We start from the raw sequence: 14,768 nt of genomic DNA on the forward strand, positions 1-14,768 counted from the left end.
CTATTTTGTGTGTGTGGCTGTAGTTGATGTTGGTATACGTACGCCAATTATGCAATGAGTGGCTGTGATGAAATTGTCAATTGCGCAAATTCTTGGCGTAAAATGGGAGCAAGTGGGGCAAAATGAATAGCAATTGTGAGGTGAAAGGTGATTATATCGTAGTTGTGATCATGATTGCAATTAAGGAACAAGATGAACAAGTTTGATGGTATAGAAACAGATAAAAGAATTCTGTGTCTTATATCTCCCGTTCCCGTGTTTGGCACTACATCACTCTATTTGCACTTGAAAGTTTGATGAATTTCCTTTAAAAATCTTAAGACGCATTAAGGCACTGGCGCCCCAATAAACACGTATGCACGTACAGGTTAAATCCTGGGTTTCACAAAAACAATCAATAAGTCTGGCCCGTCACCCAGATAGAATGAAGTGGTGCGGGAAGTAGTAAATTGCATTTGCTGTTAGAGATTGTCTTAGTGCTAAAGCAATGATGACATCATCCTAACATCACAGCGCGTATATGCAAGAAGTTGCTTTCGATGAACCCTTTCTGCATTCAATGGAGGTGGAGTGATCATGTCACATGCCTGGTAAAAAAACTAAGCGAAGGAAAAGATTGGTTCCACTGTATTCTATTCACATCTTATTCTGCTATCTGACATCTGAGAAAAGTTTAATTGTTAGATCGGTCTCTTCCACCATCATCTTCTATCAGAAACATAATCAAAATGGAAGCTACATTCAACGACAAACAAGTCCCACCATCCCAAGACGATCAACGTCGTCTTGATAACGCCGTTCGTGCCGAAAAGGGAGAAGAACAAGTCGGTGGAGAAGCAGGCCGTCAACAAGTCGGAAGCAAAGATCCATCTGGTATGTATTCCAGCATTTATTAAGAATCATTCCACATATACTAACTTTATTCTTAACCTTGCACAGAATTTGACAACACCACCGGCGGACCTGGTTCAAAAGGTAACCAACCCGTTCAAGACCCAACCATCTAAGCATAGCTAGAAAAAGTCAAAAACAAATTTCAATTTGACGTTGTAATTACACAATGCATTCATTTTGATCTTCAGTGCTTTTGTGTGACTCTTGCTATTTACTCTTCTGGCTTTTGTCCTGCTTCTTCCAATACTTTCCTGAAATCGTCTGCGATTGGTGCTTTGCTTAATGAGCGGTAATCGTAACTGACGCAGACCTAAGAATGGAAAGATGTAAACTTTTTATCTTACATATATGCATCATCACACTCACCTCTTCTGCTGTTGCCACGACTGCTTTTTGTGCAAGAGAATAAATACTTGCTTGTAGTGTGAACCTATCAGTTCCTAAAGGTAGGACAGGCTTTTTGCCGATCAATAGCTAAATGGTTGTGGAGATGATCAGCGTTTAGTGGATACAAATCGATTGTTTTGAATGTCAACTTACCGTATCAGGATATACGACCGGTCTCCTGTACCGCACTGCGATCGATTGTAAGATAAAGCTTTCTCCTTTTCCTGTAACGATATCCTTCCTTCTCGCAGGTTCCAGCTTTTCCGCCAATTTATCAGCGAACAACATTCTATTAGACTCCAAAAAGCGAACGTAATGAACGTTGTTAACATGCTGAAATTGATCATGATCTCCCCAACATATATTTTGTATCCAAAGGCTAGGTCCATGAAATCCCATCTTGATCATTTCTTCTTTACCTTGTCGAATATTGTTCAACAATTCATTCTCTTCTTGATGACCTAGTGCCGGTCTGCCTTCGCTCTCTGATTGTTGCAGCTGTTGCCTTGTGGTGCTAAACAGTCTGCTGATCATGCAACATGGCCTTGCCAATTTGGCGATTGTATTCTGTCTTGCCAACATTTTCTCATCAACACTTATTACACAAAGATGACGGCTATCGGACTGCATTTATAGCATGTCTAAGCGGGAAGTATGCGTTTGGTGTCTAAATTCTCGCACGGGTACGCGTGCCAATTTCAAAGTCAGAAATAGACTGGTTCAAATCAATCATATGGAATATATGATAGATACTTTGATCATACGTTTTGTTCGAAGGAGATGGTACGGACGAAAAAGTACTAACAAGGACCCAAGATGACATGGCAATGATTAGAAACGTGACCTCAAGAGGATTACATAATCAAACCTCAAAATGGAACCACGCGTTTAAATGTGACCACGCTGTTTGTTTCAGGGCATCTGTGCGCACCGAGAAGGAATGAGAGTTTCGGAAATTGGAAATTAGAGTAGAGTGACTGCGAATGTGCCCTTTTCTTGGCCTAAGGAACATGCATACACACATACGTGGAATGAGGGTGGGCTTAAGTTTTACGCCAAGAGTGAAGGAAAGAGTTTTAAAGTTGTTAACCATTCACCACAACATATTCTCGACTATTGCACATTATCGATCGTGATCAAAATCTTTTGATCAAGTTGGTTGTGACAAAAAAGTAGTTTAATACAGACACTTCAATTGAAGTAGATTGCAAATGGACGCCGCTTGGACGCTTTCTGCAGAGCAGGTTCTGCAAAAGCTAAAAGTTGACCCTAAAAAAGGTTTAACTGAAGATGAAGTAAAACAACGTCAACAACAATATGGTTTAAACGAACTAGAAGAACCAGATCCAACGCCTTTATGGCAATTGATCTTGGATCAATTCAAAGATCAATTGGTGTTGATCTTGTTGGCATCTGCGGTAATCTCTTTCGTCTTGGCTTTGTTGGAAGAAAATGAGAGCTTAGGTACAGCACTGGTTGAGCCAGCTGTCATCTTTCTCATCTTGATCGCAAATGCAACCGTTGGTGTGGTTCAAGAACGTAATGCTGATCAAGCAATTGACGCCCTTCGTGAATATTCGCCTGATTTCACACACGTGATTCGTAATGGAAAAGATGCAAGAATACGATCTGTTGACGTTATCCCGGGCGATATCGTTAGCTTGACCGTTGGTGATAAAGTTCCTGCCGATTGTCGTTTGATCGCTATCAAATCGAGTAGCTTCCGCGTAGATCAAGCAATTTTGACTGGTGAATCGTTGAGTGTGAACAAAAATTTGGACGTTGTCAAAGATACTAAAGCTGTAAAGCAAGATATGACCAACATGCTTTTCAGCGGAACAACAATCGCTTCCGGTTCGGGAGTTGCTGTTGTCGTTCTAACGGGTAGTAAAACGGCCATTGGAGATATTCACAAATCAATTTCAAACGAAGAAGATGAGAAGACACCGTTGAAACAAAAGTTGGATGATTTCGGAGATATGTTGGCGAAAGTGATTACTGTTATTTGCATCTTAGTATGGTTGATTAATGTACGCCATTTCAATGATCCATCGCATGGTGGCTTGGTTCAAGGTGCAATTTACTATTTCAAGATTGCCGTCGCCTTGGCCGTTGCCGCTATCCCCGAAGGTTTGGCAGCTGTCATTACTGCTTGTTTAGCATTGGGTACGAAAAAGATGGCTAAAAAGAATGCAATCGTTCGTCATTTACCCTCTGTTGAAACCCTTGGCTCTACAAATGTGATTTGCTCCGACAAGACGGGAACTTTGACAACAAACAAGATGAGTGTTACCAGTTTCATGACTGCTGGCACTACCGATAACAAGATTGACGAATTCCACGTTGCAGGATCTTCTTTTGAACCTCGAGGCGAAATCACCACTTTAGACGGAAAGCCTGCAGGTAAGATTAACTCGCAAGGTGGCAATGTGCATGCTTTGGCCGAAATTTGTGCCTTGTGCAATGACGCAAAGATTAGCGTTGATGCTAATGGCTTGCATGCTGCTCTCGGTACACCAACTGAAGCCGCTTTGAAGGTCTTGGTAGAAAAGTTGGAACATCATGATTCTTCCGTAAACAATTCATTGGCAAATTTGGCAGTCTCAGAACGTGCAACTGCTGTCTCTGTTGCTTATGAGAATCAATACGAACGTCTCCTGACTTTGGAATTCACCCGTGATCGTAAATCAATGTCAACTTTGGTCCGTCGACCCAACGGTCAAGGAGCTTTACTGGTAAAGGGTGCACCTGATGCAATCATTGAACGTTGCTCTAACATCATGTTACGTGATGGCAAAGTGATTGCACTCTCCGATTCCATGCGAAGTGCTTTGGAAGACAAAGTGTTGGAATGGGGTGCCGATGGTTTACGTTGTTTGGCAATGGCTGTGATCGAAAACGTGCCAGTGGACCCGAAAGCCTACCGATCTGATTCCAGTGCTGATTACGTTAGATTTGAACAAAAGATGACATTTGTTGGTATGTGCGGTACAATTGATCCACCAAGACCAGAAGTAAAGGAAGCCATTGCTAAATGCCGAAGTGCCGGAATCAGAGTTATCGTCATTACTGGAGACAACAAAAAGACTGCCGAGACTATTTGCCGTAGAATTGGTATCTTTGAAGAGGATGAAGATCTTACTGGAAAATCATACACCGGACGTGAATTCGACGACCTTTCACTGGAGCAAAAGCAACAAGCAGCTTTGCGAGCAAGTCTTTTCAGCCGCACAGAACCTTCGCACAAGTACGAATTGGTTGAATTATTGCAAAAGCAAAAGCTTGTCGTAGCTATGACTGGTGACGGTGTCAATGATGCTCCAGCTTTGAAGAAAGCGGATATCGGTATCGCAATGGGTATTAGTGGAACGGATGTTGCCAAATTGGCTGCTGATATGGTTTTGGCCGATGATAACTTTGCAACAATTGAAACGGCTGTTGAAGAAGGTAGAAGTATCTTTAACAACACCCAAAGTTTTATTCGTTATTTGATCAGTTCCAATATCGGAGAAGTGGTTAGTATCTTCTTAACCGTTCTTTTGGGTATGCCCGAAGCATTGATTCCTGTGCAATTGTTATGGGTCAATTTGGTTACCGATGGTCTTCCTGCAACTGCTTTGGGATTCAACCCACCCGATCATGAAATTATGCGACACAAACCACGCAACCGTGATGAACCTTTGGTCGGCAAATGGCTATTCTTCCGTTATATGATTGTTGGTATCTACGTTGGAGCAGCAACCGTTGGAGGTTATGCATGGTGGTTCATGTATTACGCCGGTGGACCTAAAATCACATTCGATCAACTCACCCACTTCCATCAATGCGGTACTACAACCTTTGAAAAAATTTCGCCTTTCACTTTGGACTGCAACATGTTTATCGATGATCGTTCAAAGGCAGCAACGAGTATCTCTTTGAGTATCTTGGTGGTGATTGAAATGCTAAACGCATTGAATGCTCTATCTGAAGTGGATTCTTTGCTAATTCAGCCCCCAACAAAGAACCCATTCTTAGTCTTTGCCATCATCTTGAGTATCGGATTACACTTCATGATCCTTTACGTTCCATTCTTGCGAGACCTTTTCGTCGTTGTGCCTCTCAATTGGGAAGAATGGAAAGGTGTTTTAGCATTCTCCTTACCGGTTATCTTCATTGATGAAATTTGCAAATTTATCACAAGAAATTACGTCAACCCACCCGACGCACCAGGCTTCTTAGAAGCTTCAAAGGCCAAATCAAATGGCGAAATCACTCACGACAAAAAGAAGAATTAGAGACTGCATTTATCTCATATCATGTAGATCAGACAAGTAGAGGAACGATGAATGCTATTATGTTACAAATTTTACAGATGAGAAAAAGAAAAGGAAAGTTCTTACAAAGTTTTGCTGGCTAGTGTCACAAGACGTTTCTCATACGTTCGCAAAGCATCTTGATCACTTTCGCTTGCGGAATTTTGATCAATTTGTTCTAAGATTTTGTTCAGACTGACTTGAATCTTTAATGCTTCGTTTGGTTTAAGACTGATCACAAGTTGAGCCAAGGCTTTTAATGTGGTCCATCGTCCTTCTATTTTGAGCGTTTGATAGACTAGATCGTCGTGCATTTTGATCACCTCTTTTGAATCAATACTCTGCAAGATTGTAAGATGCGGGCCTCGGACGACCAGACAGCTGGATAAAAGTTTCGCCAAATTGATGAAATTTGATTCCTCATCGGCATTGTTGAACGTTTGTGCTTTCGTCAAAGTATCAGACAAGATTGCACAAGCAGTTCTTGGCTTTTGATCTTGGATGCCGACTTCACGAATCGCTTCGATGAGGATACGTAAGCATGCATCATATAATTCGCCCATTTGACCATATCGTGCGAGAATATCTGCACTCTTGCGAATGTCAACAATACCCAATCGAATCGCGCCTACGTAATGTGAGACAATGAATGACAATTCTTCTTCCCTTTGTAGCGATGCAAACTCATCCTCTTCCTCTTCTCTAGGCGCACATCTTTCACACTCCTTCGTGACAAAGTTTGCCAAATGATCTTGAGCACTTGCTGTACATGACAGTTGCAACGATTGTGGCAAGTTGAGCGCAATTTCTGCATTTGCTCTCTTTCTCTCTTCGTCAATGGCTGCCAAATTGGCATAAATGATGTAAACGTCCAGCATGTGTCGGAAAGCTTGACGTTGAGCAGCAAGATTATCGTCATAAGTTTGAACTTCTAGAACCCGTTCGCAAGAGGACAAGAATGCTTGACGTTTTGTTAGCAATGCTTCAGCTTGTGCGGCTCTTTCTGGTCCTTCATCCATATTGACGATCGCATTGGTCTTCCAAATGATGTAAACGCCCAAGATTACGATTGCGTTTTCTATCAACTCGCCCTCTCCTTCTTTCTCCAAAGATATTCTTTGCGTACATGCAAGTAAGATATCCCAAATGCCCCCATTAGCATTCTCTTCACCACTTTCGTCGATATCTTGAGACAAATCCACATGACGGAACAGCAATTTCAGTCGGTTCGTGCAAGCTGAAAGACGATGGATTTCGTCATGCTGAAGATTTCCATTCCCAAGCAATTGTTCAAAAGACGGAACAGCCTCTTGCAAAGCGGAAATGACACTTTGACGTAACAATAGCAGCTTTTCATCATTCACTGCATTGAGCGCTTTAGTGTTTGCCATGCTTGCAATCGCTTCTGCAGCACTGTTGACCACATGTGTTTCCGTGTGACGCTCAAATTGATCAATCACAGTGTCCCACAGTGTCTCATAGGCTGCCATCTGTTGATATTCGAGATAAGAAGCCAAGTTCATGTGTGGCAACAGCGCAAGCAATTTCGTGACTCGTTCTGATTCTGTCTTGTACTTGCCAAATAACTTTGGTAGTGCAGTCATCAATTGTTGGGTCATCGCTGCATGCTGCTCTTCTTCCTGTTCATCGTCTGCGCCCTTTTTTGTCGTAGCTTGTGCATCACTTGCTGCCTTTGCTTTGCGTAACATGACTTCCATACATTCTAATAGAACATCTTCTTCTCTTGCTTCGAGGCGATATTCTTCCTCAGCAGCATTTGCAGAGTTGCCGCCTCTCTTACGTCCTGTTGCTGCAGAGTGATCCAACTGAAGAAGCTCGATCAACGATTTCCATTCGTATTGACAATCTGGTACGGCCAAGATGGATTCCAATGCGCGAGAAACCTTTGTCACGCCTGGTGCTACATCATTCTCATCATCCTCTTCTCCCAGCAATTGAACCAAGAAAGATGCCATCTGTTTGAAGCGCATTCTGTTCTCATCGCTTGCATCCGTAATTCGTTCTTCGACAATGTGTGCAAAGAAGCGGGCCACCACGGCACGAACTTTGGCTTCGGTATCAAAAATATGACGAGCAAGTGTTTCACGGGCTTCGTCATCGTCTAGATCCATAGATTGATCGACATGTAAAAGGGTATTAATCATTGCGATGCGAACGTTCAAATCAACATCGCCAGTCGCAATCTCGATCATTCGAGTCAAAGATTTTTCAGTAAAAAGGTCCAAAGCATTGGAAGAAGGATGTCGCAAATAAATTGCTCTCAATCCTTGTACGACCACCATGCGCACCGATGCATTTTCGTCGGACATTTCCCACCAATAGTAATTCAGGTAATTATGTTTAAGAAATTGTTCTGGACACATCAACATCCATCGACCCAATTCTTCCATGCAGTCAGCACGAATAGTTGGATCCGAGTCTCGATAACGATGAATGAAAACGGCTTCATCCAATTCTTGATGGTATGTGTCGAGCTTTTTGCGCTTTTTATTGACGGAATTGATTTGGTCCATAAATGCTTTATGACGAGCAGGATTCTTTTTTACACCTTCGGCGTCTTTTTGCTTTGAAAGTTGTTCAAACTTTTCTCGTGCCTCTTTGTTCAATCTTGCAATTTGTCCTATCATCATCAATACAATGGCCGTTGACGTATGTCGAATTGCTCGGTATTTGCTTGATGTCATGGCTCCGAGCCAGGCAACAATTGTATCGATCAATGTTTCATCGTCCAAGACATCAGCTTCTGATGCTGCAGTGAAAATGTGTTCCATCAATTGACTTGTCGATCGACGAAATTTACGGTATGCAGGCGCTTTTGAGATGAGTGGATAGGATGGATTGCTTTGCTTTTTGAATGTGCTTTGGATTTCCTCTAGTCTTTCGTCAGCACTATCAGCATCCGTCGCTTGTACTTCGTCTATAGTCTCGTTACTTCCGCATGCTCGTATAACAAAAGTCAAAAATTGAGACATGGCTTTTGGTTCATCCTGTACGTAGAGAGCCATCCATTCTTGTGCGGTTGAACGTAAGTCGGACTCGAGGATCGCATTGAAGAGTACATTGTCTGTATTGATGGCGAGGTCCTCCTTACTTCCACCTTTACGAGTGCGACTAGATCCAATGGCTGTAGATGCTTGTTTCTTTTTTGGTTGTGCTGTCTTGTTCTTCTCTGTGGGCTTTGATTTGCTTTTCGTTGCTTTTGCTCCGGTATCTGTCTTTCGCTTTTTCGTTGGTTGATAAGTGTCCGATATGTCATCTTCCTGATCATCATCGGTCAATTCGCTTTCGTATTCATCTTCTGATACTACTGAAGATGTATCAACTTCATCCATTCTACTTTGTGCAGGCAAGGCCTTCTTTCGTGTTGGTCTTGCCAGTGAACCTGATTTAGGCTGTGAATCGGCTGGTGGACGTTTACGAACAGTCATCTTTCCAGCAGCATCATGAGTTCTTTGAATCGCGGCTAGTCTTGTTGGCCTGACCATTTTGACTGGATGTTGATGAGAAAGAAGGAGAGTTGTACCCTGTATGCATTCATGAGAATGACTGCATATCCCTCCCAAAAGTGTTGGTCCTATAAACGCGTAGTCATATCTTTTACGCGTGTGTGCTTACAAGACGCGTGCTAATGCTAATTCGCGTGTTGAAGCTTCTGCCTTACTAAGCCTTTTTGCCCTTGAAGATCGTCATCATTAAAACAAGCGCGCCAATTATGATTTACCCCGTCAGTCTTCTCCACTTGAGTGTATGCATGCATGAAGGGTATGGTATGAGAATTTTGATTATGAAGAAAAGAACAAAAAGATGGATGGATATATTCTAGATGAGGGAATCATTTTATACGGTACTTTTTATACTTCCATCCCATCTTGAATCGCTCCATTTTCCATGCAAAGGTTTTCAATTCTAAGTGCAAGACAAATTCGAATCATACATCCAATACATACACTCTTTTCACGATCATTTATCGGAATGCCAACTGCTATTCGTATAAAGATTGAACAAGGTATACCCAATAATGATCCAACATCAATACAAGAAGGTGTGCCTGCAATAGAGGGATTACAGCATAGAAGGAGTGGTAGAATGGTAAGGGCTATTCATACGGTGAAGCCTGAACCTGTAGAAGAGGCACAGTCACCACCATTGCCACCACCTAAGAGAGGCAGAAAATCATCACAGAAAACAGCAAAAGCAGTCAAACAAGAGGTAGAAGAAGAACAAAATGAAGACGCAAAACCAGCTCCGAAAAGACGGAGAAAAGCATCAAATAAGGTAAATAGCTATAAAGAAGAAGAACAAGAGGACAAAGAGGAGGGAGAGACATACAAACAGGATAGCAGTGACGAATCAGCCACTGAAAAACCAGCAGCAAAGAAGAAAAGAGGCGGAGGTGGAGGGGGCAAAAGGGCCAAAAAGCCAAAAGAGCCAATCGTATACATTATACCCGATGTGCCAAGAAGAGACTTTCGATTGGAAGGACCTCCAGAGAAACGAGCAGAGCGTAGTAATGGCTATAGCGGAAGATTAGGATTTGCCTGTTTGAATACAGTTTTGCGAAACGAAGACCCGCCGAAGTTCTGCTCACGGAACGTCCGAATCAAAACAATTCAAGAAAAAGGCTTGGATTATGTCAAAGACTTAGCAAGACAAAATGTGTTGGACATTATCCCATTACTAGAATGGAATGCGGCTAATAATATTCGTATGATGCGTTTATCATCAGAAATCTTTCCTTTCGCATCACATGATGTGTACGGATATGATATCTCATTTGCTGCAAAGGAACTTGCAGAAGCCGGTGCAGCAGCAAAAAGACTCGATCAACGGTTAACCATGCATCCCGGTCAATTTTGTCAACTTGGAACGCCAAAGCAGAGTGTACTGGAAGCCAGTTTGAGAGAATTGGACGTTCATGCAAAAGTCTTGGATTTGATGGGCGTTGGAAGTGAAGGTGTTATGATCTTACACGGTGGCGGTACGTTTGGAGATCGAGAAGCAACATTAGAGCGTATTCGGGATACGATCAACAATCGTCTTTCGCCTTCGGTACGAAGTAGACTCGTTTTGGAAAATGATGAATTGGGCTATAGTGCTGAAGAACTTTTACCGTTATGTGAATCACTCGATCCACCGGTTCCTTTGGTGTTCGATTTCCATCATGATATGCTAAGGCCATCTTCCCTTTCGCCTGCTGAGATTATTGAACGTGCAGAAGCGATTTTTGCTAAACGAGGTGTTCCGCCAAAATATCATCTTTCCGAACCAAGGCCAGGAGCGGCAAATTCTCGTGATCGAAGGGCACATTCTGATCGTTGTGCAGAACTTCCGCCTGATTTACCGGCAGATGCAGATTTGATGTTAGAATGCAAAGATAAAGAACAAGGCGTTTTGGAAATGTTTCGTATTTACGGTTTACACGATGTTCAACATGATGTCTTACGTCCTCCGGCAAATGACTTGACAATGTCAACCGCTGGCAGGAGATCGAAATTGGACGGTCAAGGTGGCGCAACGCATCCTAATCCGGCAAGACGATCGCCCAAAAAAGAGAATGGGGAAGAACAATCCGAGAGCGAAGTAGAGCCATCACCCAAAAAGAAACGTGAAACGGATCATTCTCTAATCGAAAGATTGATCGAAAAAGCAAAGGTGCTGGCAGCAAAACGTGGTAAAGAATACAAAGGACCAAGAAGTCAATCTGAAATCGATCAAAGCAAAGAAGGTTTAGCAACCAGTATAGAAGTCAAGCGTGATATGGAAATGCAGGCAGATTGGATTCGTGCAGAATTACGTGCAGGAAGAGAACGTAGACCTTTCCCTGGTTCAGCAGACGCACAAGCCGAACTTAATAAACCTGAGTCACAATCACAACCTGAACCTGATGCTTATTGATGTAAAATAGTTTTTAAAAAATGAATTGATTGTCCTTTTGGTATAAATTGTAGTGTTGCAATAGTGCAAGCGATAAAATGTCCAAATGTGTTTCAACTGGTATGATAAAAATGTAGAAAGAAGACGAAAAATGTGCTGTTGAGAGATGCATTACAATAAAATAGAGAGGAAAGATGATATTACCTTTCCATTGGAGACATGGCAGGGACGAAAGAGTTGGAAGAAGCAGTTCTTCTGGGTGCACGGAATTGAGGCATTCTTGCTGCAGATGTTGAGAAGGAAGACATCATCGGTGGACGTGGACCGGGAGCAAGAGCAGGTAGTCTGCGTGAATGACTACTTGCAGTTGCTGCTGCACATGGACTATCATTGATTCCATTTTCACCGTCAAAAGATGTGGTAGAATCATCACCGATTGAGCAACTGTCATCGAAACTCAAATCTCCAACGCAAGTAGGCGCAGGCTTTTCTTTGCCTCCTTCTTGCACGCTCCGCATTCGATTTGTCAAGACGGGCTTAACGCCCAAAGACGATGAAGAGGTTGTCGAAGAACTCTCAATCCTTGAAGTGGTGATCATATTTGGTGCTGATCCTAATGCACATGATGCAGTTGCATGTCGCATTAGTCCTTTTCTCCTTGCCATCAAGGCGCTTGCCTGTAGTGCAGAAGGGCTGCCTCCCGATTGATCAAAGGAGGAGTCTTCTTCTTTGATCATATTGCTCGTCATGACTTTTTGATGTGCTCCTCTCTGGTTCGGTTGTTGAGGTGGTGGCATCACCAAGTTTGAGTCACTGTTCACTTGTCGTGCATCTCCATAAGTGAAACTGCGATGTCTGGAAAATTGCTTCCGGAAGCCATTCAATTCGATGGAGCGATGTTGCTGGAATTGAGGATCGTCCATCGGGATATAGGCATTTGGCTTACATGCCTTTCCACTATATCTCGTAAAGAAACCAGAATAGCCACCTTGCAATACGTAAACTTCAGGGAAGTGGCAATTGGGATAATCATGAGCCAAAGCACGATCAGCTTGACGTAATGCAAGTGCAGAAGAAGGTCCACGCTTCAGACTGAATTCGCAATGGAAGATCAGCACCTTTTTCCGCTTATTGCCATGAACATCAGCTTTTCCACTCTGACTACGAGGAGGAAGGCATCTCTTCGATGAAGATGGACAATTTTCATCTGTGGAAGATCCCAATTCTGGTTGCAAGAAATGTTTCTTGACTTTGTCCATCGTGCTTAGGTTGATTGCACCTTCAATATGGCCACCTTCAAATTCGTATCCGAATCGGCAATCGATAACCTGGAATCCATCCATTTGTTGATCATAGTCACCGTTCAAAACTTTCAAGAGTGTCTCAGCAGTGATTCGCATGAGACCATCATCCTTCACGCTGAAACAAGGCAATATTTTGCCTTGAAGTTCCGAAGCACCAAAGCCTGGCATGTTAAGTTGATCGTTTGATCCGACACCCACAAGACCTGTAGAATGTCTCGTAGTAGAAGCAGGACTTCTTGGTGATCCTTGTGTGGTGTCAAGATTGTATCCCATCGCTAATGCAGCGCTCGTTCCGCTTCGTGCAGTGAAGCTTGCGAACTTTTTGCCGTATCCCAAAGGACTACTATCATCCTTACTGGGCCTTCTGAACAGATTTGGTCGTGCAGTAGGGACGACTGGTGATCCTTGTTCATCGAAGCCTGGAGGGAGGTGTATTTTGGGTAATTTGGCTTTTTGCCCTTTCGGCGAAGGTTGTTTGGAGGAGTTGTTTTGTTGACGGATGCGACATTGAACGCTAGGAGAAGCATCTTCGATTGAATAATCTCCCATAGCAAGCAAGCTACTGCTATCCATGCTGACCGACATATCCTGTGGTGTGATCAAATTTTGAGTTGCTCTGGATGTCATTGAAGAAGTATCATTCATACCTCCACCAAAAACGCATCCCAAGCTTGTATGTTTCGTTGTATTAGATGGACCTCCCAAAGGCATTGTTTTGTAACCTTCATGGTCTGCTGTACTGCAGTGTTGTGATAATTCTGTACCAAACAAGCGTCCCAATGAGCCAGCCTTCCTTCTTGCATTTTTGTCATTTGCTACTTTGAGCGTTGAGTTTTCTTGTGTGGAGAGGGGACTGTCAATCTTCATTGCACTTCCGGGTGGAAGGTTTTCATCTTCATCTTCTTGACAAGATTGTGATGTTTTTGAAGGTGTTTGTTGAAGTAATGCAGCATTTGTCATTTCTCCATAAGATATCCTTGAGGCTGGTATAGGTGACATATCCATATATTGTGTTGTGGTCATCTTTGCTGCTAAACCTGGACTCTTGCTGTTTAACATTGTACCCATTGCAGCACCTAGACCTTCTTGATTTGCTCTTCTTGGGGATCTTTTCTTCATTGGCTTGCTCATTGTGTTTGCTGCTGTTGAAGTGGATGCCGTTGAAGTATAATAAGCAACTTGATGATGTTGAAAGAACGCATTTTGTTGTGTTGCTGCTGCCATTGTTGATGATGTTGGTTGTCCTGTTGAAGATCCTAAAGACATAGATGATCCCGCACTTAATTGTTCATCGGATGATAAAGGAGAAAGGGAGTTTATTGATTCAGATTGTATGTTTGATCGAATTCGGTGATTTGATTCAAGATGTTCGATTGAATGCCCAATATCGGTCAATAAATCATTAGTGTTGTTCCTTTGTTGTATTTGATCGTCTTTGTTAATTTGAGTTGTGTTGTAATGCTTGCTCACCAGAAGTACATCTGTTCTTTCCATCATTTGTTCACTCTACCCTGCATTACACACACACACAAACCCTTTTTGTGTCCGATCGGTTTTAAGCGTAAAGTGTCGATTGTGTTGGACTGGTGCTAAAAGACTGTCAATCTGCATTAATACGTAATTGTGCGAATGACTAAAAGCAAGAAAGGAAAAAGGGAAAAAAACTTCAAAAAAACAGAAAGACGGGACAATTGCCTTGATAGCCCGAGACTGCCTTATTTGGGGGGTGGTAGTGTTGGTGTGTTGTTTTACGCGTTTTAGGTGTTTCACCTCGTGATTTCTCACCTTGTTCTTTCTTCATATCGGCACAAAAGGGAACAATTAGGCCCGAATACGGGCTGCATGCGTGTGTGTGTGCACACAATGCAAAGTCTAGCCAAAGTGTGTGTAGATGGGCTGTAAACATATTCTGTACCCGTGTAAGATCACATCTCTGCTTTATAGCGGGATTTCAAACCAAGATTCGTGCGCGGCAGCGAAACAAAAGAACAAC

General features: G+C 42.7%; 6 protein-coding genes across 6 annotated transcripts; 3 read left to right on the forward strand and 3 right to left on the reverse strand.

The window, feature by feature from the left end:
- Positions 1-728: 728 nt before the first annotated feature.
- Positions 729-1,007, forward strand: FA14DRAFT_117270 (uncharacterized protein; the record flags this gene model as incomplete). The annotated part of the gene is made up of 2 exons (XM_025496224.1): positions 729-873; positions 940-1,007. The coding sequence occupies 2 exons, from the start codon at positions 729-731 to the stop codon at positions 1,005-1,007; spliced, it is 213 nt and encodes a 70-aa protein (XP_025358146.1).
- FA14DRAFT_159699 (uncharacterized protein) lies at positions 734-2,053 on the reverse strand. Its single transcript, XM_025498334.1, has 4 exons — positions 1,436-2,053; positions 1,263-1,369; positions 940-1,206; positions 734-873 (listed from the first exon to the last, which is right to left on the reverse strand). Exons 1-3 carry the CDS (start codon positions 1,909-1,911, stop codon positions 1,106-1,108), a joined length of 684 nt encoding a protein of 227 aa, XP_025358147.1. The 5' UTR covers positions 1,912-2,053; the 3' UTR covers positions 734-873; positions 940-1,105.
- A 324-nt stretch (positions 2,054-2,377) lies between these two features.
- FA14DRAFT_159701 (Ca-transporting ATPase) lies at positions 2,378-5,632 on the forward strand. Its single transcript, XM_025498335.1, has one exon. The coding sequence runs from the start codon at positions 2,493-2,495 to the stop codon at positions 5,556-5,558; it is 3,066 nt and encodes a 1,021-aa protein (XP_025358148.1). The 5' UTR covers positions 2,378-2,492; the 3' UTR covers positions 5,559-5,632.
- Positions 5,633-5,668: 36 nt separating this feature from the next.
- Positions 5,669-8,869, reverse strand: FA14DRAFT_114873 (STAG-domain-containing protein; the record flags this gene model as incomplete). The annotated part of the gene is made up of 2 exons (XM_025496075.1): positions 5,669-7,234; positions 7,289-8,869. Coding segments are annotated over 2 exons (3,147 nt in total), but the record flags the coding sequence as incomplete, so codon positions are not given.
- Positions 8,870-9,683: 814 nt separating this feature from the next.
- Positions 9,684-11,492, forward strand: FA14DRAFT_118608 (UvdE-domain-containing protein; the record flags this gene model as incomplete). Its single annotated transcript, XM_025496305.1, has 1 exon — positions 9,684-11,492. One exon carries the CDS (start codon positions 9,684-9,686, stop codon positions 11,490-11,492), a length of 1,809 nt encoding a protein of 602 aa, XP_025358150.1.
- Positions 11,493-11,523: 31 nt separating this feature from the next.
- Positions 11,524-14,637, reverse strand: FA14DRAFT_159702 (uncharacterized protein). Its single transcript, XM_025498336.1, has one exon. The coding sequence runs from the start codon at positions 14,270-14,272 to the stop codon at positions 11,672-11,674; it is 2,601 nt and encodes an 866-aa protein (XP_025358151.1). The 5' UTR covers positions 14,273-14,637; the 3' UTR covers positions 11,524-11,671.
- Between the last annotated feature and the right edge of the window lie 131 nt (positions 14,638-14,768).

The sequence above is a fragment of the Meira miltonrushii genome (genome assembly GCF_003144205.1).
Source record: "Meira miltonrushii strain MCA 3882 unplaced genomic scaffold FA14scaffold_1, whole genome shotgun sequence".
Taxonomy (NCBI): domain Eukaryota; kingdom Fungi; phylum Basidiomycota; class Exobasidiomycetes; order Exobasidiales; family Brachybasidiaceae; genus Meira; species Meira miltonrushii.